Source organism: Callithrix jacchus, chromosome 4, assembly GCF_049354715.1.
Source record: "Callithrix jacchus isolate 240 chromosome 4, calJac240_pri, whole genome shotgun sequence".
In the NCBI taxonomy this organism is placed as follows: Eukaryota; Metazoa; Chordata; class Mammalia; order Primates; family Cebidae; genus Callithrix; species Callithrix jacchus.
In genome coordinates, this window is record NC_133505.1 from 47,708,248 (window position 1) to 47,734,382 (window position 26,135).

Here is a 26,135-nt window from a genome sequence, read left to right on the forward strand (position 1 = left end):
ACTGTGTGTGGTGGCTGGGGGCAGACAGTGGAATGGGAGGCCTGGGGACGGCAGCATGGGTGGAGACCAGCACTGTGGTGGTTTAGGGAGGGTGGAGGACGCAGGTCAGTGGGGCCTGCTTCAGGGCAGTACACTCCAGGCCTAGAGCCCAGGGGTGCTGCTGGATGAAGAAAGGGCTGATGGAACTGGAGATAGGAGTCTCAGCATAGCTGTTGTCCCTGACGTGGGAGTCCTCTGGCTTCCACAGTCAAGTCCTTCTTTGTCTGGTCTGGCTCCTGAAGTGAATGGATGCCCTTCCCCCAGCTAGGACTTCAGCATTGGAGAGGCCACGAGGGAGGGGTTCAGGGACTGCGGAATTTTGTGCAGATTTCCTCTTCTCTTTGCCTCCAGATATTGTGAGTGTGTGTGTATGTGTGTATCTGAGAAAGACAGAGACACAGATACAGAGACAAGAGAAAGAGAGAGACTTCCTTCCTTGGATCCAAATGCTTAACACAGACCCAGGAGGATTGAGATGGGTGGGGCTGGGAACTGCCCTTCTGAAACACGTTAATTACAACAATCTTGTCCAAGGTGGAGGCAGTAGAAGTAGAAAGAGTCAGACTCCCTGCTGCCAGCCCCCTCTCTTATAGGTGAGGAAACTGAGGCACAGAAAGGGGAGTGGCTGGCTGAGATCACACAGGGGTTAAAGAAAGAATGTCCCTGCCTCTCAGGCCAGGGGAACTTATCCCTTGCAGAGGACCAGCGACAACTCCTGTGACAACCCATGGGAACGGGTGGCTACCTTCCTTCTTAGCATCCACTGAGCGTCTCGTTTCCCTTTGATAAAACAGCATTACAAATAACAGTTCTTTTCTTACAAAGTCGATGGGAGGAGTAAATCACTTACTGCAAGTAAAGAGCTTGAGCAGCGCTTGGCACATAAGCATCTGATATATGCTAACAGTTAATAATAATAACAATAATATATAATGACAATAAGAATAAAAGATGATACTGTTTTAAGGGGGACCACCCAGTGATGTTGAGTCTGATCTTGCCTCACTGGTCAGGGAGGGAGGGCAGAGGTGGCCCCAGGGGCTAGAGATCTGCCTGTTACCGGCATGGTGGGACCCTCAGTGGGCAGTCCCCGGGTGCTACATTTGCACACTCGGCACTCACTTCCCAGTCTCCGCCTCGAGGCTCCCTGTGAGTCACGCGTGTCCACTTGCCTTATCCTGGCCAGAAAAGCAATGGTATCAGCCTGGGAGCCCCCCAAGGGCAGGGCCCCATCCTGCGTCACCGCTTGCTCAGCCTGCCTGCCTGGCCGGCCCTGAGAGGGGGTCAGCCAAGGTACTGCCTGCTTCATAGCCACTGCCCTGCAGAGCATCTGCTTTCTTCCTGTTCTGGTCCACTCAGTCTGGCCAAGAATGATGATGACAGCTGAAATGCACGTGGCGCCTCCCCGGGGCTGACATACTCCGTCCTTGGTGCACACAGTTACTAGATCGAAGCTGCTCTTATCTTTGTGTTGCAGAGGAAACGAATTGCAGATGCAAGATTTGCCCAGGGTCACAGAGCCGGCAAGCAGTGGCACCAGGATTTCAACACAAGCAGCTGGCTCCAAACTCAGCACCCTCAGGGGCCACGCTCTGAGGGCACCCTTTTCTCTCCTCCTCCAGGCCTTGGGTGGCCTGGACAAGCTGGAGAGAAGCAACGAGTTCCTTACCGCATACTGTGCAACTTTTCCCAACCTGCGTTCATCGTGTCGTCGTCACTCCTTCTTCCCCTCCTTCTCGCTTGTGGCCTCACTGTCCATTCGACTCTGTGATTTCTGAACTGAGGTCTCATACTCTGTTTTTGTACCTTTCCCACATACAGACCTCTCCAGGTGGCTACCAATATGGCTTAACATCCCCGTCCCTACCTTATTCACCTTTGTCCCCTCCCCACTCCTCTCCCACTTCCTGGGAGTAGACTTCAGAGTTCCAGCTACTCTTTTCATTTGCTGTGAAGCAGACAAGGACCTGGCCAAGAAGGAGCCTTCCTGTGGGCACCACGGTAGCCTAGGCTGGCTCCTTCTGGGGCAAGCATTGCATGAGGGTAGGTCTGGGCATGGGAATGAAGGCTTGGTGGGAGAGTCCAGTGAGGTCAGGCATGAGGACAAAGAGGTCCAAGGTAAGACTGAGTTGGGACCACAGTGCCCAACCCAGCACTCTAGCCTGCTCCTTCCTCCCAGGAGGAACAGTTTTGAATCGCCAGGACCGCTTTCTGGAGTGTGTTAAGTATAAAGCACGCCACTTCAGCAATCTCTTCCTCCCCTCCGTTTTCCTCTGTCCAGCCTGCGGGCCTTAGGAAGTGGGCATGGCCCTGTTGTTTACTCTCTGATGCTGCTCCTGGGTCTGGCCTTGGTCCACACAAGTGGATGGATGGATGGCCAAGTGAGATGGTGTAACAGCCTTTACTCCTTCCTTGGCCAGAAGGCTGGCCCTGACCCAGTTCCAAGATGGTCACAGGGAGGGACCACATGGAACTCGCAGGGTCCCTGGGATGCCACCCAAAAGATGGGTGGAGGGAATGGAATCACAGGTGCCCACTGAAGCCAACAGCCCAGCTGCCCCAGGTGACGTCAGGTGGTAGCTGGTACTGCCAGGAGCTCCTGGCTGGGCTTATACGTGTGTATGGTGGGAACCACGGTGCTACCTTAGTAGCAATCCTCAGTGATGCTCTGCAAACAGAAGTAGCCTTTGCAAACTCTACCTGGCTCTGTGGAGCCTTCAAATGCAGTGGGCTAGGGTGAGGCAGGAGGAGCCCATTGGCTTGCCCCTGGCTTTTCTTTGATGTGAATGAGCCACAGAGTAAGGATTCAGCAGCTAGACTGAGACCAGCTGCCTGCAAATCTTTACCGAGTTCAGCTGGTAAACTGAAGGTATAAGGTGCTGGCAGTCCAACCTTCAATCCATTCTTGCCACCAGCCCTGGACAAACTCGCCTGGGGAGAGGGTAGCTTCTCTCTGTGTCAGCTGCAGTCTCAGATGCTGCCTTTGTCTCTGGGTATACTCAGAATTAGATTTGGTTATGAACGACAGAAAAACCCAAATAATGGTGTTTCAAATTAGATGTTTATTTCTCTCTCACATAAAGGAGGTCTGGGGATATTCTGTCCAGGTTTGTTAGAATGGCTCTGTGATCATCAGAGATCCAAACTCTTCCTATCTTATTGTGCTACCAACCTCCAGCTATGCCTCTACTTCACGGTGCAGGGTGGCTGCCAGAGCTCCAGCCACATACCGGCATTGCAGGCAGCTAAAGTAAGGAAGTGAGGAAGGAGGGCATGGCTTCCCCCACCTGAAAGTCACATCCATGTCACCCAGGGAATGTCTCTGCATATCCTATTGGGCAGAATTTAATCATATAGCTGCATCTAGCCTCAAGGGTGGATGGAAAATGTAGTCTTTAGTTTGGGAGGATATATGCCAAGCTTAAAATCAGGGGTCTTGCTACTGAGGAGGAATACCAAACAAAGAATGGAGTGTAATTAGCTATGCTTGCCACCGCCTACAACCTGAGCAGAAGGTTCCAGATGCCGTATGATTTCCATAGGTTCCTCTGGATAGCATCCTTGCTGTGGGGAGGGGGACACTGGCTCCCTGTCTGGGCCCTGTCTCCAGCTTTGGGACTTGAAGTCTTCCTCGGAGCTGTGGCGGTAGCAGGAACACACCCGCCCTGGCATCTCCAGCTGGGAGAGGATGAGTTTGATGATCAGGGCCTGCCATGCCATCCCAAAGAGGATCCACAGGGACACCATGTTCTTGTACCACAGCGGGTACCTCTGGGAGGGGTTCATCCCTGGGGAAGACGCAAGGTCAGAGGGGAGGCCTGGGAAAGTCAGGACCACATTCCCCAAACAGAAACAGAGATACAGGGTTTGATTCATCTGAGCAAGTTTAGGGGTTAGTGGGACAGAGCATGGAGATTCCTAGATTCATGGTCACCTCCAAAGGATTCCACAGCGCCTCCCTGGATTGGTGCTCGGGTTTGGGAGCTATGTTTCCTCTTTGTCTTTCTGAGGGAATCTGTCTACGCTCCAACCTAGCAGTTCTCAAAGTGTGGTCCCTGGGGGCAGCAGCATCAGCATCCCTGAGAGCTTGGTGGAAATGCAAATGATGGGGCCCCTATCCCCAGTCTACTGGATCAGAAACTTTAAGGGTAGGCCCATCAATCTGCATTTTAACAAGACTCCAGGGGATTCTGATGTCCACCCTATTGTCTGCGGGGCTGCTTAGTTTTCTCATATCTGAAAGGAGGCAGCTTGCTGGAGTCAGGGGATTTGGGAAGAATAAGGGAACCACTGGAATGTGTATTCTGCTTCAGTTCTCCAGTCACCTGTCTGAACCTCCTTTGCCTGTGAGAAGGGGAGTATGACTGTGCCCCTTTGACTTTTAGGATGAAGTCCAAATCCTCAAGGCCCTCTGCCCATGTCTGCAATACACCTCTCCCCTCTGACTGCCTGGCCATTCTGGTCTTCTTCCCATTTCTCCATCTATCATTCATTCTTCTTGCGTCTCGGCCTTTGTACTTGTGGCCTCCCAGCTCCAAATGCTCTTCAATTTTCCATTTTTCTCGGCCTGGTTACCTTCCCTCATCCTGCAGACCTCTGTTCAGACATTGCTCCCTATGGACCACATTGGGTTCCTCTGTTAACACATGGCCCATGTGCATCTGCTGGGAAAGTTATTTCCTCATTTATAAAATGCAGACAGTAAGAGTCCCCTCTGATGAATGTTGGGAGGATCACATGGGCTGATGCAGCTCAAGGGCTCAGAATGGTGCCAGGCACATAACAGGTGCCCAAGACCTGTAGGCGGTTGCTTGTTTCACTCACCAACAGACACCCCCTAAGAAGCTGGTGCTGGGTAAGTAATGGCCAAGGGCGAGGACTCATGGGAGCTGCTGTGAGTCTTGGATGAATCTTGCCAAGGACTTGCTCTATCATTTAGTTCCCTCCCTGGAGGTCTGCTTTGCCTCCCTCATCAGAGTGGAATCATTCAAAGGGTAGAGATGTCCCCTTCTATTTCTTCCACATCCTTTTCTGTCTTTGTTCCCTGTGCCATGCCTCTGTCTACTCCTCATCCTGTCTTGCTGGCCCCAAGACAGCCTCTCTCTCCAGGTCCCCCAAGGCTGGGCCCCCTCTCTAGGACCCCCTACATGGGGGTGAGGTTGCCGCCTGGCAGCAGCTGGGATTGGATTAGGCTGATTGGGTTATGGGGCCATGATTCCGCTGACGGTCCCAAATGAGATCAGGCAGTGAGCCGGCTCTCTGGCCCTGCCACCCGCCAGCTTGGCTTGCTCCTGGCGACAGAGGGGAGGAGGTGATCTTCTCCCTTTTTATTCCATTTTTGTGAGCTGAAATCATAAGTGGCAGGAGACCTGGCAGCTGGCAAGGCGCTCAACGGAGCTGCAAATGCAATTGGGAGGTGCGAGGGCTCTGGGAGCCGGAGAGGAGCAGCCGGCCGGGACCTGGGGGCGGCTCTGGCCACAGCCTTCTGGCAGAGGAGTGGCTGTGAAGACAGCCCCTCTTGTGGCTGCTGATGCAGGGACGCTGAACACCCAGTAGCCAAGTGGTGGACCTCAGTACTCCCACCCAAGAAAGGGCTTGTCCCTGTTGCTGGAGGACAAGGACAGCTGAGAGATTTGAGGAATAGGCACGGAAGACTCCGAAGTATAGGTGATGTGACAGGCCCAGGCTCGGAAGTTTGTCCTAGAATGGCCCTGATTCACTTGCTCTGTGACCTTATGCAACTCCCTTCCCTCCCGCAGGCCTCAGTGTTTCCTTCTGTATAAGGAAGATCCCTTGCAGGTGAAGCGGTTGGGGCTCACATTGTGGTGACTTGCTACGAGGCACTGCCATGGCTGCAGAGGGACCCAGGAGGTAGCAAATCTCCAGAGATGTGGTGAAGCGGGGTCAGCTCTGCCAATTGCAGTGGCCGCTGGGCAGCAGTGGTCTTGCCTATCTGTGCCTCAGGCCTGGGGACCCCCCACTGGGCTTAACATTTGGACCGGGTCTCCTCAGTCAGGTTGTATTGGTAGGAGAGAGGGGGCTATAGATTTTGGACTTTATCCTAAAAATACGGGAAAACAATGAAGGTCTTCAGAGGAGTTGGGCAGGTGACATCATAGTCTTTGTAATTTTTAAAGGTCATAAGGGTCAATGGGGTCAAGGAGAGAGGTTGCACAACTGCATGGGTGCCATCCTTACTATGCTGTGTGTGAGTAGCAAAACCATAGTATTGTGCAGTGCCCATCCTGTGCAGCTGTATGCAACAACCATGCCTGGACCAGGGAAATGGCAGCAGAAATAGAGAAGAAATGACAGATGTAAGAATCATACTCTGAGTTGCAAGGGTGCAGGTATGGCTCTTGGAGCTTCTGGGCTCAGTCCTTAGACACATCTCTCTACTCTGAGGGTAAAGGTGGGAACATGACCCAGTTGTAAGAAATCTTCCCAAGAATTTCCTTCCAGACCAACAGACTTCCTAGGATGAGGGAGATCAAGAAGCGGGCAGTGTGAGGCCCCAACATGAGACCCCTCTTCCTTGGGACATTGCAAACAGAGGCTAGAAGGCACCGAGGGGCTCTAGGGATCACCTCATTTTACAGGCAGGAACACCGAGGCCCAGAGAAGAGACATTTTAGGTGGTCTGGAAAGCATATGAATTTTGGAGTCAAATAGATGAGGATTCACATCTCACTAGCTGTGCAATCTCGGGCACATGGCTCAGCCTCTCTGAGCTTCAGTTTCTTCCTCGGGATAATGGGGGTGACCGTTGTTGGCCTAGGTTGCCTGAGGAGTGAGCTGATTGTGACATTGGTAAAACTTCATTCTTCCAGACTTGGTTCTGTGGTGAACGAGTGAAGAAGGGCAAGGCCTCCTCCCCAGAGCCGGGGATCAGAGGGAGGGCACAAAGCCCCTCGAGGCTGGCGCAGTGGTGGTGCCAGCGGCACCTTCAGGGACGGGGAGGGGCAGTGATGAGGCTGAGCTGGGGTGCAGCCACTCCGCCACTGCACAGAATATCCCTCTACTGCCACCTGCTGGGCATTGGACTCAGCCTGCTTATGCAAGGCTGGTGGCTTCTGGGGCCTGTGTCTTGTCTAGGAGGGGTAGTGCCATTGATTAAACCCACCGTAGGTCCAATGACCATGAGGCCCTTTCTTGCTGGCACTCAGAATCTGCCTGCCAAGTGTTCGCCCATAGGGCTCTGGGGCGGCTGGAGTTCCAGGAGTCTCCCAAAGTCTATTGCTAGATCCCCAAGGACTGTGCCCTCCAGCCCAGGAGCAATGGGACCGATTGGCATTCCATGGGAACAGAGTGAAGTGGGGAAGGGAATGGAGTGAAGTGGGGAAAGGGGAAGGATGGAATGGACTGGGGAGGGAGGCGGGGACTCCCTTCGTGTGGAGAGCTCTCAGCACAACAGGTGGGCTCCAGGACATGTGAGGACCTCTCATCGCTGGTCAAGGAGGGCAGGAGTGACCTCAGCCCCATCACACAACAAAGGTGGGTAGGACAGTGTCTCCAGACTTTGGGCCTAAAAGCCCCCACATGGCAAGCACACAGCAGGTGCCCCAGCTGCGGGAACAGATGAGTGAGAGGTGCAGGCAGCCCAATCTCCCCGCCCGACCGCCCACTGGGAACTCTCACCAATCACATAGTCGCCGAAGCCCACAGTGCTGAGGGTGATGAAGGAGAAGTAGAAGCCCTCCATGTAGCTCCAGCCCTCCATGTGGGAGAAGAGCAGTGGCGGCAGCAGCAGGAAGAGCAGGAGGCCCGAGAGGAGGGCGCCAGAGCCCGCCAGCCACTGTGCCTTGCCCGGGTCCTGTAGGTGCAACAGCATCCCCAGGCCTCCTGTGGCCTTCACCCCATGCTTGGGAGCTGAGAGGGCTCTTCACTTGGTCTGCATTCTCCAGGTTCCCTGCCTGGTGCCTGTACCTCATGTCCTTCCTGTCTTCCCAGTCCCACCCTGTCTCCACCACTGAGGATCCTATTCTGGGCAGTGACCCCCGATCCCATCACATCCCCACCAGTAACCCCTGCTCCCACCTCTTGTCACTAGTAACCCCAATTCCCACCGCAGCCCCTCATTCTAGAAGTGACCCATCCCCCTGTCCAGCAGTCTCCTCACCTGCCAGGTGACCCCCAGCCTGCTGGCACAGTGGTCTACTCCCTGCTGCATGAGATGCCCCAGTCGGTTGAGCACCACGAGGTTGAGCGGGATCCCCACGAGGGCAAAGAAGATGCAGAAGAGGCGGGCAGCCATTGTGTTGGGGCTCAGATTGCCATAGCCTGAGGTGAGAAGGATACTCAGGGGATCTTTTCAGCACAGCCCTGTCCACTTGCCACCACAGCCCCATTCCTGGGCCTGACCCCTAGGGCCCTCATTCTAACCCACTGCAGATGTGAGCAGCTGATACTTACCAAGGCCCTCCTTTTTCATGCTGGGCACTGTGCAGGGTGCCCTGTATATTCATTCCCTTAGTTCACTCTTGAAACCATCCTTCTAAATCAGAATTATGTGCCATATTCTACAGTCTGGAGAAGCTCTAGGAAGCTAAGCTGCATGCACTAGTTGAAATCCACCAAATGTGAGTCTCCTCCTCCTCTCTTCGGGTCCTCCCTCTCTGGATGGGCAGAGGGATGCTGGAGGGTGCAGAGCCTCCAGCTGCTGCACTCTCAGGATCTACTGCACCATTCAGGCTGAGGCCATGCTGTCTCCATGCCACTCCCAGCCATGCCTGGACACAGCAGGGCACTGAAGCTGGCCATCCCTGTCCAGTGCAGCACTCCTTTTGCAGGCAACTTTTGCTCGGGGATCCCCGTGGCCTGGCCCAGACTTTCTCACAGTTGCACTGCAGTGAGCAGCTCTTCCCACTCCAGTCTCCTCCCTTCCCTCCCACCTTTTACAGGTATCAGGCCTGCTTGCAGTCTGAGGCTTTTGCCATTAATTCCTGCTCCTTCTCTTTTATCCTTCAAAGGCTGTTCTCAATATAGCTCTGGTGCATCTACTTCTGTCTTGATATCTGATTCCTGGAAGACCCAAACTAGCACAATGGACTCCCTCATAAGTCTCAGTGGGAGGGAGGGACAGATGGTGAGTCATCAGCTGCCTAGGGGAGGTAGAAGTTGGGGGTCTCTGATCATGAAGATAGGGAAGGGGGAAGCTAGGGAAGGAAAAGATGTTCAAAAAAGACTCTATCCCCTTGGACATTCTTTTCTCCTCCATCCCTGCCTCCACCCTTCTTGATCACCACCACTGTCTCGTCTTACTAAAAAGCAAACCTGATTAGACCATCATCTAATGACAGCGGATGTCAGTGAACCTCCGGGTTGAACGCTGGGTAGCCACGGCCCCATCCAAGCCGCCTCTCACTTCAGCACGTCTCCTGACTGCCATCTTTGACCTTGCTGGGATCTCTGTGCATCCTGCAAGGACCCTACAAATCCATCTAAGATTGGGCTCGTCTGTACTCTCTCCAAATGCAGCTCCAACCCTCTCCACTGACCTGGACCTCCCTACTGCCCTCCAAACACATAAGTCACACTCCCACCTCAGGGCCTTTGCATTCGCTGGCAGAGGGTTCTGTCCTCAGATAGCTGCAATTTGCTCCATCATTTGACTCATGTCTCTGCTTCAATGTTACTGTATCAGCAAGTCCTTGAATGGCCACCCCACCTACAATAGGTGCCCCCCTCACTATGAGACCCTTTTAACTAGCTTTACTTTTCTCTAAGCACACCCCACTACCTGACTATTGTCCATGCGTGTGTTTACTGTGTGTCTCCTCACACTGGAATGTCAGCTCCCCAAAGGCAGGGACTTGCTAATTTTGGTTACCATTGCATTCTCAGTGCCAGTGTCCGGCCCACACTAGGTACCCAATTTACTTATTTATTTATATTTATTTACTTAGTTATTTTTTTGAGACAGAGCCTTGCTCAATTGCCCAGGCTGGAGTGCAGTGGCATGCTCTTAGCTCACTGCAACCTCCGCCTCCCAGGCTCAAGCGATTCTGATGCCTCAGTCTCACAAGTAGCTGGGACTACAGGCACCCGCCACTGCTTCTGGCTAATTTTTGTATTTTTAGTAGAGATGGGGTTTCACCATGTTGGCCCCGCTGGTCTCGAATTCCTGGCCTCATGTGATCCACCGGCCTCGGCCTCCCAAAGTGCTGGAATTACAGGCATTAGCCACTGTGCCTGGCCTTCAATTTATTTCTTGAACAAATGGATGAATAAATGAAAGAACCAATGAGCAGGCCAGGAATGGAGTTCATAGACGGTGAGTGATTTCTGGGCTCAGGCCTGTCCTACTGGCCCAGACTATTTGTGTTAGGGCTTGGAAAGTACCGCCCTTAGAGGGTTCTGGTCCCAGGGCAACGGGGTTGCTGAGGAGGCTGCCCTCCTCTGTGCCCCTTCTTCCCTTGTGGCATTCCAGATGAACCTCATCTCCCATCTGCCTCCCCTTCTCTCTCCGAATTCCCCCCGTGTGTACATGCATACAGGTGAGGTCCGCGTCACAGGACCGAATCCTCGTCCCTCCCCTCCTGTTCACTTCACAATGGCTAGACAACTCTGCTGCTCACTAGCCGTATGACTGGGGGAGATTGGGCAACATCTTTGTGCCACTGTGTCACTATCTGTGACATGAAAATAGGCCAGGCCCAGTGGCTCACTCCTGAATCCCAACATTTTGGAAGGCTGAGGTGGGTGAATCGCTTGAGTCAGGAGTTTGAGGCCAGCCTGGCCAACGTAACAAAACCCTGTCTCTACTAAAAGTACAAAAATTAGCTGGGCGTGGTGGTGGGCGCCTGTAATCCCAGCCACTGGGGAGTCTGAGGCAGGAGAATCTCTTAAACCTGGGAGGTCGAGGTTGCAGTGAGCTGAGATCATGCCACTGCACTCCAGCCTGGGTTACAGAGAGACTCTGCTACAAAAAATAAAATAAAATAAATAAATAAACTAACAAGACCTATCCTCGGGAGTTGCCATATGACAAGTTGAAATCTTAAATGGCAAAGTGCCCAGCACAGTGCCTAGTACAAAAAGACCTCAGGTGTTTCCTCAGGTGTACTGCGTCGGGGGGGTGGGGGGGGTGGGAAAGGGCCCTCCTCTCTCTGCCCTCATCACTCTCACAGCTGGCTGAAACTGAGTGGAGAGGAAAGGACAGAGGCATAATCCAGGCTAGGAGTGGTAGAGCTGGGAAGAGAGGTGGAAAACTCTGAATTTGATGGACCAAAGCCACAGGCCTGGGGAAGAGTGTGGGAAGTGTGGGGTTTGCAGATTAAAGGAACCCCAGACCCGGGAAGCCTGGCCTATGGTGACTGTGCTTTAAAATCTGCCACCCTGGAACTCAATACACGCTGGGTAAAAGCATATTTAATGGGACTCCTTAACGTTGCAGTATTTATTGAGCACCTGCTGTATGCTGGGCCTTGTAATAGACCCTGGGGACGTAAATGATGAATGGGCCTATACTGCCAGTCCTTCAGGGGCTCAAGGCCCATGGAATCTGAGGTGCCGCCCAAGCATGCTTCAGGGATTGCCCAAGCTCCCATGTAGCCCTGAGGTCTGCCTCCAAGAAGTACTGGACAATTTAAAACTAGATGGAGAATCCTCTGGGTGCTCTTGCCTTACCCCACCCTGCAGGGAGGCTGGGATACTGGTGTCCTGGAGAGAGGATCTTGGCTGGCCAGGAGCTGGGAGAACATAGCCCAAGTCACGGGTGATATCAGCCTGCCACCTGGTGGCATGTTCTGTGTCATGCAGGGGTTAGGGCAGAAGGATCTGGGTGGCCCAACGTGCATAATTTCCCGGGTTTCAGAGCTGCAGGGGTCTAGCCTGCTCTTCTTCTCTGCACACCAGCCCCTCAGCACCCTCCTAAGACAAACTCTACCTCAGCTCTTCCGCAGGGCAGGGTTAGCCCAGGTGTCCCTGTGTGTGGGGAGCATGGCGATGAGGAGTGGAGGGGGCTGTTTGCAAGCTGAAGAGAGGCCTGTGGGAATGGGGTCTGGAGACATAGGAAGAATGGCTATCTCCCCGATAGCCATTTAATCCCGGGTCTGGGGTTCCTTTAATCTCCCCGAGGGCCAAAAAACAGGGAGATCTAAAGCTCTTTCATTGGATTTCTTTTTCTTTTTCTTTCTTTCTTTTTTGAGACGGAGTTTCACTCTTGTTGCCCAGGCTAGAGTGCAATGGTGTGGTCTTGGTTCACCACAGTCTCCGCTTCCCAGGTTCAAGCGATTCTCCTGCCTCAGCCTCCCGACTAGTGGGATTACAGGCATGTGCCACCACACCTGGCTAATTTTGTATTTTTAGTAGAGACAGGGTTTCTCCATGTTGGTCAGACTGGTCTCGAATCCCCGACCTCAGGTGATCAGCCCACCTCAGCCTCCAAAAGTGCTGGGATTACAGGCTTGAGCCACAGCACCCAGCCCTTTCTTTGGATTTCTACTCCTTCTTCCTTCCTAATATACCCCCACCCCCACGACTTCTCCTGACCACCACCCCAAGGGCTCAATGTTGGGTGGGCTCAGCTGAGGAAACTGGGACCCTTGTGGTGCCCAGAGACATGTTCCTCACTGTACTGGGAGACCTCTACTTCCTGAAAGGCCACGTGGGGCAGAAATTCCCTAGAGCAGTGTTTGTCGAACTCCAGCAGTGCATATGAATCCCCCGGGGACCTGGGTGAGTGCAGAGGCTGAGTGAGCAGGTCTGCAGTGAGGCCCCAGACTGCTCCCAGGTGGGGTCCATGTCAGAGAGCCAGACTGCACTTGGAGTCATGAGGCTCTAGGTAACCCCTCCAAAAGGCAACCAACCTGCTGCCTCTCAGAGACCTGCCTCCTTCCCCACCCCATTCCCTCGACCCCATCCCGCCCTTACCAATAGTGGTGATGGTGGACACAGAAAAGAAGAAGGAGCCCACGAACTCCCAGCGCCCCATGCTGGTGGTGTTGCTCAGGAGGCTGGCACCGTTTTTGTACGCGTGGATGATGTCCTGGGGAAGAGGCTGCAGTGATCACCAGGCTCTGTGGGGTGATGGATTTCCTGCACCCATAACACACACACACACACACACACACACACACACCCCTCACAATAGGCTCTGTGGGGTGATGGATTTCATGCACCCATAACACACACACACACACACACACCCCTCACAATAGGCTCTGTGGGGTGATGGATTTCCTGCACCCATAACACACACACACACACACACACACACACACACCCCTCACAATAGGCTCTGTGGGGTGATGGATTTCCTGCACCCATAACACACACACACACACACCCCTCACAATTACTCTTCAATCCCAGCCCACCAGGGTCAGAAGACTCTACTCTTCTAAGGGCTCACCAGGTGCAGCTACCATCAGCTACCATGCGGACAGCTTCTTCCCCACCCTTTACCCAGGGCCTAGGTCAGGATGGAGTCGTTTTCTCCCCTGCTTACTCCCATTCCTGCAGCAAACACTAGGTTAGGCATGATTCGTGGTGCCTTAGGAGATATGACCACAAGAGACATGACCGCAGCCCTCAGATAAACCTAATTAACTCTAATATGATGGAGTCAATGTCACTTTGGGTATAAAGGAGGCAGTGCAGCTACACAATCCTGGGCAAATTGCTCAACTTCTCTCTGTGTCTCAATGTCCTTACCTGTAGAATGGCAATACAAATAGTACCTACTTCATAGACTTGTTGTGAGGGTCAACTAAGGTATTATGTATAGACTTAGAACAGTACCTGGCACATGGTGATAGCAGTTGCTACCATCATCGTTACTAGGCATATCACGTTGTAGGACTCTGGGGAAGAAGGGTGTTCATTTTCATTTGGGTAGGAGCAGAGGACTCAGAGGAGGTGGTGTTTTAGCTGGGCCTTTCTTTTGGGTCAGGTAGAATTGCTTCTGGTGGAAGGACATTAAGGTAGATGGGACAGCAGTGCAGAGGCTGGGAGGTGAGACTGCCTGACCTAGATTAGGGAGACTGGTGAGAAGTGATTGAGGCCAAGCTGTGCTTGGCTCTGCCATGCCAGGGATAAAGTGGCAGGACTCATCCAAGGTCACTGAGCAAAGGGGAGGTAGGATCTGGTCTGTGTGCTCTGTGGCAGCTGGCGGTATAGAAGGGGTGGACCAGAGGGGAGAGACTCCTGCAGAGGTGAGTGATAGGCCCTGGCCTACCTCCTGGCATGGACTGGTCCAGGAAGAACAGAGAGGAGATATTCAGAAGCTCGGGCCTCTGGGCCTATTTAGTATGGGCAGTAAAGGAGATGTTGCAGAGGATTGTGAGGGTGTGTGGACATGGGGTAGACAATAGATATTTAGGACAGATGGAGGAGCAGGGCTGGGAGGAGGAGGACCTCTTGCTCTTGGCCTTGAGGAATTTGAGAAGTTGCATGTACATATCTAGCGCTCAGAGAGAAGATCTGGGCTGGATACCACATCCTTATTCCTGGAGATGGCTGAAGCCACAGGAGGGCTGAGGAAGGGGGTGAGACGGTGGTGGAGGGAGTTGGAGGGAAAGCCCAAAGAGATTACAGCCTGGCTGGGAAGCACCCACATTCACAGGTCCCCACTGAAGCAGTACTCTTGGTGGTAAATAGCTCCAGCTTGGCTATGTAGCCATGCATTGGTATTTAACCTCTCTGAGCCTCAGTTTCTTCACCTCTGAAACAGGATGATAAAAACAGTACCCACCTGTGAGGGAGGTGAGAATGAAACAAGTGAATACAGGTAAAGCACTAGGAACAGTGCTTGGCACACAGTAAGCGCTACAGAGGCATTGACTGTTATTATCATCACCGTCACAGTCATCTCCCTGGGTCCAGGCTGCTTGTAACTGAAGTTCACCACCTTTGCAAGGGCAATGGCAGGCAGCCTCGGCACCAGGGCCCAGCAGTTGGGCTGTATTTGCAGAAGTCTGCAGGTGGGGAGCTGGAGGAAGCACTTTAGGTCCTTAGTAGAGATAGGCCTGGCCCTGCCTAGCTCCCGACCTCACCGAATCCGCCTACTACGAGGGTTCAGAACACTACTTCCGCTACATGCTGGGTCCCTTCCCACCCTGGCACGGTTCCCTGCCACCTTCCGGGAATGGCTTTGGGCTGGAGACTCTGGGTGGAGGAGCCACCCGGACTGCAAGGCGGGGATTCTGGGCTGGCGCACAGGTGTCTGGATTCTGGGCTCTTGGACTGGGTGGGAAACCAAGCCAGGGCCCGAGACATCAATGCCTCCGCCGAATCGAGCAGCTACCAGTCTGGCGTCGCTGCAGTCGGAAGATGCGCCACCCCTAGAACCCTCCTCAGCCTCCTCTGCCTCGCTGAGTCCCACCCTCGAGGAGCCTCTGCTCAGTCACCTCTGCATCCTCCCCCGAACCCCGCCTTCAGCCCTTGAGGGCATCCGCGCGGTGGCGGCGGCGCGCCAAGCCCTCGGAGTCAAGCAGGTTTAGCCAGCGAGCGGCTCTGAGTTCGTCCTCGTCTCGAACCCTGGTCTGCGCACCTCAAGCCCCCTCTCTGAGTTGCTGGTGGCCCCGGCCAGCACGCCTTCGGCCCATTCCACCCACCATCCGAGAGAAACGCGCCGTCCCCCAGGCTCCTACGGCCGCGCCCGCGCTCCTGTGCATCCTTAGACTCGCCGCCTCTGACGTCCCAGCCCCCAATTAGCAAACGTGCGCCTAGGTTCTCCCTCTGGAAGCGGCCAGGTGTGGCCTTTAGTCCTTCGCCCAGCAAGCCCAAGGCGACCTTTCCCGGGACAGGCCGGGCGGGGCTGGGGACGCGCGCTCCCTGTAGTCCTCGTCCTCGCCCCTAAATTTGGATCTGCCTCCCAACAGGGCAGCATGCCTTCTCACCCCCAAGGAGGACTCGGCCCGGCTTTTCGCAGTCCTCTCACTAGAGCGGGGGTCTTTTCCTCCGAGGTCCCCAACCCTCTGGTCCCAGCGCAGAAACGCCCTTCCCCGTTGTGCTCTCGCGTCTAGGTTCCCAGCGTTTCCCTGACCAGGGCGCCCTCGGCCTGTGCACCCTGCGGCCCCCTACCCCATCCCGCCGCACCCGGGCCGACCCTGCTCGTCCCTGACCCGGATCAGCGAGTCCAGCGCTGGGCGGTCCAGACACGTGAAGTTCTCCAACAGCGCCCACTTGTCGCGCTGGAAGCTGTGGCTGGAGTCCTGCGCCGCGCGGCCCTCCAGCGTCCAGAACACGCCGGTGCCCAGCGCCAGGTAAGCCAGGTAGGCGAGCAGCAGGAGCACGGTGCTGGACATCAGGCAGCCGCAGCCCTGGACCCTGCCCTTGGCAGCCGCACCGGCTCGCTGTCGGTACATAGTGGGAGAGGCGGGGAGCTGGAGCCTGGAGCGGCGGACAAGGACCCAGGGAAGGAAAGGGCCAGGAGCCCAGCTCGTATCTCCTCTCGCAAACGCCTGCGGGTGCTTGGGGAGGAGGAGTGCTGGGGAATGGGACAGCCTGGCCCCACCCAGCCTTGGGATCCAATCCCAGGGTCAAAAAGAGGCTCTGAACTGTGGACATCTGGCCCCTCCTCAAATGTGTGCACAGAGCCCACCCGCTAGGCTTAGGCCAGGAAGAAAGAGAAAGCTGCTGGGTGACCGCAGGCGTTGAGGGAAGGGGCCCGGAGCCCCCTAACATTTCCTGAAATGAACAGGGGGAGGGACTCCTGGAAACTGCACTCAGAGGAAGAGATAGTAGAGACCAACTTTATTGTCTTGGGGCCCCTGCCTAAGTTCTGGGTCTGGGGGCTATCTCCAAGGACTTGCTGTCTGTCAATCTCAAGACCTCCTTGGGTGTCCCACACCTCTGTCCTTTCCTTTGTACCCAAAAAGAGGGGCCCCAGCTGACTGCCACTTGTCCATGAGCTTGGGAGGCAAGAGGAGCCTTGACCAAGAGGCTTGTCCACTCCTTGCTTCTGAGAAGGCCCCCAAACCCCTCTACCCGGTGTGGAGGAAGGTCCAGGCTGTGTGAAGAGTCCATGGGTCCTCAGCTTCCCAGTTCTCTCTTGGATGTGGCGAAGTTCTGGGGTGTGACTTGGACTCCTCTTGCTGCTATAGATCCTCCCCTGGGTCTCCTGCCTGGAGCCTCCTTGGCTCCACAGCCTTGCCTCAGTCCTGTGCAGAGGAACCCAGCCATGTAGGAGCCCACTTACTGTTGGGTAGTGGGAAAGGCAGAGGCCAAAGTTTCCAGGCCTCGGGATGGATTGGTCTAAATCTCTCCTTTTGGTCAGGGACGTTGCAATCTGGCAGGGGAAAGGCCAGACCTGGAGGATGCATTCCTGAGAGAGGCCAGATGTTCATTGAGCTCACTTTCTGGAAGGATTCTGGTCTTTGCTGGCTCTCTGGCTTCCCAGGGGGTATTTGCAAAGGCCCTTGAGAAGGCAGGAGCCCAAAGGGAGGGATGAAGTTAAGTGGGTGGCCTGTGAGGGTCGGGGGTGGCCTGTGAGGCTCAGGGGAGGCCATATCTGGGAAAGTGGGTGGGACACCCAAGAGGTCCTAAGCCTTGTTCAAGGACAGCCCTGGACCTCTAGGCAAGGGGAGCTGGAGAGCTTTGAGTGCCAGCCAATCCCATGGGCTCTCATCAACCGTGGGGCTGCTCCCATCATAGCATTTTGGGTACTGTGTTGGCGCTGCCTCTTTGCTTGTCTAGCACCTAAAGGCACATCAAGGGCAGGCACTTCCACTGCTGTATCCCCAGACCCTGGCACAGCACCTGGCACATAGTAGGGACTTGGCAAATGCACTGTATAGGCATCAAATGAGGCAAAAGTGAAGTCATCCTTTGTTTGTGTAAGGTCTCACGGAAGGGGAGGGCAGTGAAGATCTGGCCACTCCTCCAAGCTACCTTTGGGTAGAAGGCTGTGGCAGGGGCTCTGGGACAAGGGTGCACCTCTCTATCCATACATGTTTTTAATCCTATCTCACATCTCCTCTCTGTTATTTTCTTGGACATACCTTCTCCATTATCTCTTGGGAGAACTCCTGTAACCAGTTCTGGCTGAGAAGTGAGGGGGTTAGAAGAGGAGGAGACAGAGCTGGAAATCCAGAGAGCAGATAAGGTGGGACTGGGGAGGATTAAGGGGTTTCTGGGGCCACCAGGGGCCTCATGAAGAAATAGGGATCTTCTGAGGTCTGGGGAGTCCACTGGAGTCAGGGGCTGCCCCGTCCTTGACGCCGAGTCCCCTACTGAGCAGCCAGAGCTGGCAGCACCTGTGCAGAAGCAGGGGGCCCAGTGGGAGGATCAGCGCCAGCCATGCCAGGCCCAGGAGGATCCAGATGGCTGCCAGGCTCCGGTACACTGAGATATAATGCTTGCTGGGGTCTGTGCCTGTCAGAGAACAGAATGGCATCAATGCCAGGGGTCTCAGGACACAGCCACCTCCAGTTTCCACAGGGACTTTCACCAGCCAGAATGCCCTCTCCCACTTCCTCAAAACAAGGATAAGCAGTGGAGGTAGGTCTCTGGGGGGTGGTGATGGGTCCTATACCAGAGACTTCTGAGGATGTTGCTTAGAATCCACAGTAGTCCCAGAAATCACTGGTTTGGCTTCTTTGAATGACCAGGAGCTATCTTATCCTCAATAGTTGTCCTCAGCTGACATGTCTCCATCCCGTGTCCCGCCCCCCGCATATATGTGACTGTCTTGTTCTCACCAACAACGTAGTCCCCGAAGCCGATGGTGCTGAGAGTGATGAAAGCAAAGTAGAAGCCCTCGCCGAAGCTCCAGCCCTCCACATGGCTGAATACCATGGGCGGGAAGATAAGAATGACCAGCGTCCCCAGGGTCAGGAACAGAGCCAGGCCCAGGACTCGCAGGAGCTGGGAGGGAGGGAGTCGGCCCCTGAGTCCACTTGAAAGGAGGTTGTGGGGAGTCTGGGGTAAACATGGGAATGGGACTGGGCCATAGCTAGACCCCTTCCCTGCCCTGCAGACCCTTGAGGTGGGGGTTGTATCTATCTGTGCATGACCTAGTCCCACCCAGGGAAAGATCTGGGCAGAGGGATTGCATTAGTGGGTCAAGGAGTGACTTGGAGACCCTTTGGGCTTGGGAATCACACTTGAACAGGCTCCCTGGGGACTCAGATCTGGGACAGAAAAGTATCATTGAACAGTCTGCATGCCTCTGCCCTTGCAAGCGACTGGCCAAGGGTGGGCACTGGGGACCCACTGGGCGGCCTGCAGAGCTTGTTTGCTACTGCACAAAAGGATGTTGGAGTTCTGTGATGTCCTTGGAGATGTGCTGCTGAGATCCCCCACTCAAAGGAGGACTGTGGGCCAGCTGCCAGCTCCTTCAGGGTGCTCAGCTGCAGAGAACCTCTTGGTCCAGGGGCACACCCTTCCTAGGAAGGCCACACCCAGTGCCTGATTGAGGCAGGTATGAAAGCCTGGCTGGTTTGGCCCACTGTGGGATGAGTCTGACAGCTCACACATGCTGCAGAGCTCCTTGAGGCCAAGCCTTTGTAGAGCATGCATAGAAATCCAGCTCAGTGCTCTGCCCAACCCTGCCTTCACCCTTCCTCTTTCATAGGCATCTACCCCTAACACCATGCATGTCAAACTCCATCTCAACATTGGCTTCTGGAGGACTCCACTTGCAACAGCTCTGTCACAGCAGGCCCGTAAGGAAATTAGAGGGCATACCTGGGAGCGCCTGGGCTGGTCCTCCCATCTCTCAATGGTGGCCAGGTGGGCACGCAGCCCTGTGCCCAGGTTGTTGAGGAAGATCACGTTGAGTGGGATGCCCAGCAGGGCATAGAAGACACAGAAGACCTGACCTGCTTCTGTGCTGGGTGCCAGGTTCCCATATCCTGCAAGGGGAGGGAGCATGTGCAAATATGGAGAAAGGGAGACTCCAGAACGCCCTCTGCTCCTCCTCCCCAGACTCTAGCCAATGTTTGTCTGCCACCACCTCTTGGGGTGAGAAGGAGAAGCTCCCCTGTTCCCATGAACTCTGCTGGAATATTTTTATTTATAGGACTCCTGCTCCTTTTTGGAGGCCCATCTCAAATGACTCTGCCTCCATGAAGCCCTCCTTTCTGCCACTCTCCTTCTCCCGACTGGGTGTGGTTCCCCACAGTGTTTGATGTCATTGCTATGTAATTATTGACTTTGTCTTCTATTATTGGTTTGTGTGTGTGTACTTAATGTGTTCCTCTTTGTTGGACTGGAAATTTCTTGAGGCCTGAGCCTGGATCTGATCCAAGTTTGTATTTCCCACCCCCAACTCCATCACTCTGCCTGGAATGTCACCCGAGTTCAAGGAAAGTATGTGGAATTGGACTTCAATGAATGGATGGGGGCAGACCTGGGTCTGACAGCTTCCTTGGGATGGGATGGAGTGAGTTTTCTGGCTGAGGGGGCATAGCACCTGCTCTCATTGCCCTGTTCTCTTGGAACACTCGGGATACTACTTGCAGCTTTGGGGGACAGTGGCTGTAAACAAATCACCCCAGTTCCCAGTTCCCAGTTCCTGCACATCTCTCTACCTGAGAGATTCTCCTGGTCTAAGGAGTGTGCTTGGTCTATGGGAAGGTTCAAAATACTGGGGAACGAATACAGTCCAGACCAGATCTCAACCTCTGAGGGCAGGGGTTGGTAGCTAAATGGCCTCTCTTTCTTGTCCCTCAATGGGACTGTTCTGAGGATGGGCTCTATATAGCCTCTCAGAAGGTCCCAAGCAGAAGTGAACCCAGTCACCTAAGCCAGTAATCTGCTCATTAATGCAAATTTCGTTGCCTTCCTCTCCCTGCTGTTTCACTTACCCGCTCCCTCCCTGGGCTTCCTGAATCATCTCCTAGACAAACCATATCCTTGTCTCAGCATCTGCGTTTAGGGATCCCGAACTAAGACGGGGGGCTTAGGGAAGCTCTTCTCTACCCCAGCCCTTTACCTATGGTGGTGACGACTGTGCCTGCGAAGAAGAAACTGCTGCCAAAGTCCCAGTTGCTGGGGTTGGTGGAGTTGCCTTTAGGGTTCACACCTTTCACCCAGGCTTCCATGATGACCTGTGGGGAGGTGACATGGGGCCAAGAGGGGGAAGAAGGAGCTGATGGTTACTGGGCACCAATTGGTGCCACGCTCTTGGCCGGGTGTTTTTGTGTCATCTCATCTAATGATACTCTTAGATGGTATTGTTCTCATTTCATGGAAAAGGAAATGAAGGCTCAGAGTGGCTAAGAGGCCTGTGCAAGGTCACTGGACTCCACCTCCAGTATCTGTTCCGCTGGCCAGGGCTGACTGAGGTGTGGGCTGCAAGCATGGGCTGGGGCGGGAGATGGGCCTGGCGGGTAAGGTAGAGGAGGCTCAGGAAGTGGGTCTCGTGGGAGATGCTGCTGGTGGCCAAAAGGATGGCAGGCATATCGGTTGTTAGAACGATGGGAGGGTTTCAGGTTGGATGTGTCTGGAAGGCATTGCTGGGGAACATAGGGTTTCGGGACCACAGGGAAGCCATGGGCTGCCTGCCATGAAGCTAACGGTGGGACAGAGAACCCTGTGTTCCGTAAGTGTCCAGGTGAGTGGACCCCCTTGCTCTTTGCTGCTTTCCAGTGAGCCCCGGCTCTTGCCTATGGGAGAAATTCCAACAGAGGCCAGGACAAAAGTGGTGTGTGTGAGAGTGTGTGTGTGTGGTGTGTGGTGTGTGCATGTGTTGTGCATGGCAACTGTGTGTTGCACATATGTGCATGTTTATGTGTATATGTGTGTTGTACATGTGCGCATGTTTATGTGTATGTGTTGCATGTGTGTGCATGTTTGTGTGTGTTGCACGTGTGTGCATGTTTATGTGTATCTGTGTGTTGCACATGTATGCATGTTTGTGTGTTGCACACATGTGCATATTTATGTGCATGTGTGTGTTATACATGCATACATGTTTGTGTATGTGTGTTGCATGTGTGTGCATGTTTGTGTGTGTGTTGCACATGTATGCATATTTATGTGTATGTGTGTGTTGCACGTGTGTGCATGTTTATGTGTGTGTGTTGCGTGTGTTTTTACAGAACCCAAACCTTTGCAGGCTCAAGCCTACACCTTCCCCTCGACTGCCCCACCTCCAACAACCTCTAGTCCCTGGACCCAGCCCCTTGGAAAATGGGCAGAGCTCTCTCCTCACCTCCTGCCAATCCTCTCCCAGGGCAGCAGCACAGCGTTGCCACCTGTTAGAGCCCCAAAGGCAGGAGGAAGCCCGGGACACAACAGCTCTGGCTTCCAACTCCTATGGGAACAGGTTCCCGCTGGCTGGGTGGGTGTGCTTGGATCAGGGCTGGGGTGACCCTGGTGGACCAAGCCAGTCAGGGTATCCACGGCCACAGGCCATCTGCTTCTCCTCACTTTGATGGGAACGGCCTCTTAAGATGTGGACTTTGGCCTCCCTCTCTTTCCCACACCCACAAAGTGGCCAGGGCCCAACGTTCCTGAACAGGCTCTCTCTCTGGAGACCCTCACTCTTGGGGGCAAGTACTCTAGTCCTGGGCCATCTCCCACTCCCTACCCACCCCGCCAGGTCTGCAGCCCTCCCTCATCCTGCTGAGGTTGCGGAGCGCCTGTGCGTGGATGCAAGCAGCAGCGGGTTCTGCCTTCCCAGTTCTGTGAACTTAGGCAAGCAGTGTTTTCCCACGGAGGCAATTTTTAATATTGCTTTTAATACTAGTTACGCCCTGTGTGTCAGGGAGTTCAACAGGAATGTGTGTTCTTCCAGAATCTCACCCCAGCGTTCTTCTGCTGCCTGGCTGAACTACCCCCGGCAAGGAAGGATCTCTCCCGAGGCTGAGGACTCTCAGGGAAAGGGATGTCCTGTCTTCCCTGGGGAGGTCCCTGGGGTTAATCAGTGGCAACCCCTCAGGGCTGCAACCAAGCAGATAGCCTCCCTTCTTGGTTTACAGAGCGAGTTCAGATCACAGCTACCAACCCTTCCCATGCCCTTCAGCTTGGCTTTCACCTCAAATGCAGAGCAGAGGGAGGAGGACCTTTCAGCTTCTCCATGGCCTCTGCCTCTTTCCCAGGGTTTTGAAGGGGGCTCCTAAACTGTTCTCAACCCCGGAGGTACTATGGACCCCTAACTTTGACTAACCCTATCCATCAGGGAGAAGTGAGTAAAACCTGAAGGTGGAGGCCTCATTTCCTGGTCTCTCACAGCTTCAGAAAGTTCTCTGTGATAGTCTTCTAGGCTGGCTGTTCTCCGTCCTCAGGGGCCCAACATTGCCTGGAGGGCTTGTTGACACCCAGCCTGCAGGACCCATCCTGGAGTTCCTGAGTCAGCCTGATACCTGCATTTCTAACAAGCTCTCAGGTGATGCTGATTCTGGTCCTGGGGCTATACTTTGAGAACTACTGCTCTAGGCTGCATCCTGGCCCCAGCGCTTGTGCTAATTTGTACGGTGAAGACCCAGGGCTCCAGCACCAGAGGCCTGGGAGTGAGTGCTGTCTCCACCAGTGGCTGTGCAGCCTTGGCCAATGTATTCTACCTCAGTTCCCAGCTACAAACAGGAGATAGGGATTGTAATAGGTAATTATGAGAAGACACTGGTAACACGCTCAGTGTTTGGTGAGTGAATCATGATTGGATGAAGCTGGCCATGATGACCCTGCTCCCCACTGGTTTAGGCACACTGTAAATGCCCAGTAAATACCAATTGTCAATAGACAATTGATAATTGATAGAGTGATTCTGCACTTGGTCTATTCCTTTGCACGGGCTGTCACTCACCTCCCCCACAACACCTGGTTTTGCCTTATTTCTGGGAAAGAGAGAAGCAGAGAGGACCCAGGCAGAGGGTGACCCACTCTGTTACCAAGAGAGGGCCCTCTTTGGGTGCAGTGCTGGCAATCTCAGTCACCTTGGCCATTGCCCCCCAAGCCCAGCTCCAGGTACAAACAGGCCAGGAAAGGCCAGCTTGGTGGCCGCTCCCGGCGTTTATCTGTGTCTCCCACCTGCAGCTGGGGAGAGGGCAGAAGGAGCTGCAGCCCCCGAGTTGGGGAAGGGGAAGTGTGAAAGTGGGAGAAGGAAATTTGGACAGCGTTGATAACACTGACATCTGGTTCCCATTCATCCAGCAAGTGACAGCTTTGAGAGAGCTTTTAATCTGCTGTCAACTGTCTGCAGTTTAGATGTGGTTATTCTCTTTGCCTTATAGATGAGGACATTTGGGTCTAGAGAGGTTAAGTGACCTGTTCCAGGTAGACCTGGGGCCAGAATCCAGGACTAGATCCATCAGGCTCTCTGTTCCCACCACATGCTGCTTCCAAACAGGCTTCAGCCCTGGGTGAGGACTCTGGACCTGCCACAGGAACCCCCATTCCACCAGCCTTCTCAAGCCTCTCCATCTTAATCCCACATCGCTCCCCTTCACCTGCACAAACTGCTCCAGGGCCCACTGGTCCAGGCAGGTGTAGTTCTCCAGGAAGCGCAGCTTCTCCAGCTGAAACTCATTCCTGGACTGAGCCTCCGCCTGCTTCTCCAGCAGCTGGAAGATGGTGGCACCAAGCAGCAGATAGCAGACGTAGGCCAACAGCAGTGGCAGCACCCGGCCACCCCAGCAGCTGCAGAGCCAAGCACCAGGCATGGTGTGGCCAGGACCCTGCCAGGGCCGTGGGGCTGACTAAGGGGAAGAGGCGGGAAACAGGTGAGGAGAAAGCACCCGGGGACCTGTGCCCTGTCTGCCGCCTGCCCTGCCCTCCTCCTCGGCACAGGTGTCTGGAGGCTGGGGAAGACTGTTTGAACAGTGCAGCTCAGCTTGGCTGCACTAAGTGCTGTGCTGCGAGTGCAAACAGGTCGGCCACCCCCACCCGGCCTTTGTTTCCATGGAAGTCAGTATCATGGACCCTTCAAAGAGACCTACCAGGTCTTCCTGAGTGCTTCAGGTCTCTCCGTCTGGCTTCAAGTTGGATGGATGTTTCCGGGCTAAATCGGATAGGTGTGCTTACTCTGTACAGGCCCCAGTGGGCTCTCTTGGCAGCCCCCAGCATCTTCACCCTTGAAGGCTGCAAGCCCCCAGCTTAGGAGCTGGGAAGAGATCAGAATGGGTGTGAATAAACTTTCTACTCAGTTGCCTTGGCTACGAAATGGGGCAGGAGAATTGACCTGCCTATTGGGGGAACCTCAGGATGAGTAACTGAGTGACAAATCAGGGCAAAGTAAATAGCTGATTGTCTCGCTCAGCCTGATGGTAAGAGTGTCAGGGTTGATTCTGCTGACAAATTGGACACAACGGCTTTATAGCTTTTGCTAATTTGTCTTGAACGAAGCTCTCTAGTGGGTTATTTTCAGAGGATTTGTCGGTGAAATATCCATGTGAATTGAAAAGAAACTTAAAGTATATCCTGATCCTAGGATGGTAACAGCAGCTGTGAGTGGGTGAAATTGAGGGTGCTTTCCTTTCTCTTTGCATGTGTGTGTGCACATGCTTGTTCACATACACGTATAGCAGCTTTATTGAGATATATTTCACATGCCATATCATCCACACATTTAAACTATGCACTTCAGTGGTTTTTAGTATATTTAAAGTCTTCAAGGTTCAGCCTTGTTGCAACATATAATGATACTTCATCCTTCTTTCTGGCTGCATAATATTTTGTCGTGTGTCTATAACACATTTGTTTATCCATTTGATTTCCAGTTGATGGACATTTGGGTTGTCTCTGTTTCCTTCTATTAGGAATAAAGCAGCTATGAACCTCCGTGTATGAGTTTTTTTTTTGTGGACGTGTTTGCATTACTCACAGGTACATACCTAGGAGTGGAATTTCTGTACTATCTGGCCACTCTGTATTGAACTTTTTGAGGAACTGCCAGCCTATTTTCCAAAGTGGCTGAATCATTTTATATTCCCACTAGCACAAGGCGAGGATTCCGATTTCTCTGCTGTGTTTTCTGCTGTTTCCTTTAATGAGCTGTGGCTGCAGACACTATGAGTTGCTTGCTGAGTATCCTTTCCCTCCTTCCCAGCTAGCAGAACCCCAGCTTTGTAAGTGTCAACCCCAGGCAATGGAACATAATTGGGGTAGCTCATTGTGCTAATCTTCCTCCCCTCTGTTTCTGCCCCTAGAGCAGTGAAGTCAGTGCAGACCCACAGTGGTGCAAGAGGGTCAGGGCGAGGAGAAAGCCC

At 53.9% G+C, this 26,135-nt stretch overlaps 2 protein-coding genes across 4 annotated transcripts; both read right to left on the reverse strand.

The window, feature by feature from the left end:
- Positions 1–3,082: 3,082 nt before the first annotated feature.
- On the reverse strand, positions 3,083–16,453 carry KCNK17 (potassium two pore domain channel subfamily K member 17). The gene is made up of 5 exons (XM_002746515.7): positions 16,107–16,453; positions 12,913–13,027; positions 8,159–8,319; positions 7,678–7,852; positions 3,083–3,827 (listed from the first exon to the last, which is right to left on the reverse strand). Exons 1-5 carry the CDS (start codon positions 16,347–16,349, stop codon positions 3,517–3,519), a joined length of 1,005 nt encoding a protein of 334 aa, XP_002746561.1. The 5' UTR covers positions 16,350–16,453; the 3' UTR covers positions 3,083–3,516.
- A 420-nt stretch (positions 16,454–16,873) lies between these two features.
- KCNK16 (potassium two pore domain channel subfamily K member 16) lies at positions 16,874–25,054 on the reverse strand. Of its 3 annotated transcripts, none has more exons than XM_078370665.1 (6): positions 24,378–24,628; positions 20,921–21,035; positions 19,672–19,838; positions 18,684–18,849; positions 18,217–18,357; positions 16,874–17,144 (listed from the first exon to the last, which is right to left on the reverse strand). In XM_078370665.1, the coding sequence occupies exons 1-6, from the start codon at positions 24,588–24,590 to the stop codon at positions 17,017–17,019; spliced, it is 930 nt and encodes a 309-aa protein (XP_078226791.1). In that variant the 5' UTR covers positions 24,591–24,628; the 3' UTR covers positions 16,874–17,016. The 3 variants fall into 3 exon arrangements, with proteins under 3 accessions (XP_078226791.1, XP_078226790.1, XP_017826549.1); XM_017971060.5 differs by lacking the exon at positions 16,874–17,144 and adding an exon at positions 24,867–25,054 and having other exon boundaries at positions 17,927–18,357; positions 24,378–24,626; XM_078370664.1 differs by lacking the exon at positions 18,217–18,357 and having other exon boundaries at positions 16,999–17,449.
- Between the last annotated feature and the right edge of the window lie 1,081 nt (positions 25,055–26,135).

What these genes read in the sequence shown, in the direction of transcription:
- KCNK17 (XM_002746515.7), bottom strand. Translation starts at nt 16,349, where the DNA reads ATGTACCGACAGCGAGCCGGTGCGGCTGCCAAGGGCAGGGTCCAGGGC. An exon ending in GTCCACCATCACCACTATTG is followed by an intron (nt 8,320 to 12,912) that starts GTAAGGGCGGGA and finishes TTCTCACCTCAG; the next exon opens with GCTATGGCAATCTGAGCCCC. An exon ending in CTTCGGCGACTATGTGATTG is followed by an intron (nt 3,828 to 7,677) that starts GTGAGAGTTCCC and finishes CGTCTTCCCCAG; the next exon opens with GGATGAACCCCTCCCAGAGG.
- KCNK16 (XM_078370664.1), bottom strand. Translation starts at nt 24,590, where the DNA reads ATGCCTGGTGCTTGGCTCTGCAGCTGCTGGGGTGGCCGGGTGCTGCCA. An exon ending in CCCTGGAGCAGTTTGTGCAG is followed by an intron (nt 21,036 to 24,377) that starts GTGAAGGGGAGC and finishes ACCTCCCCACAG; the next exon opens with GTCATCATGGAAGCCTGGGT. An exon ending in CTTCGGGGACTACGTTGTTG is followed by an intron (nt 17,450 to 18,683) that starts GTGAGAACAAGA and finishes CGACCCTCACAG; the next exon opens with GCCACCCACTTAACTTCATC.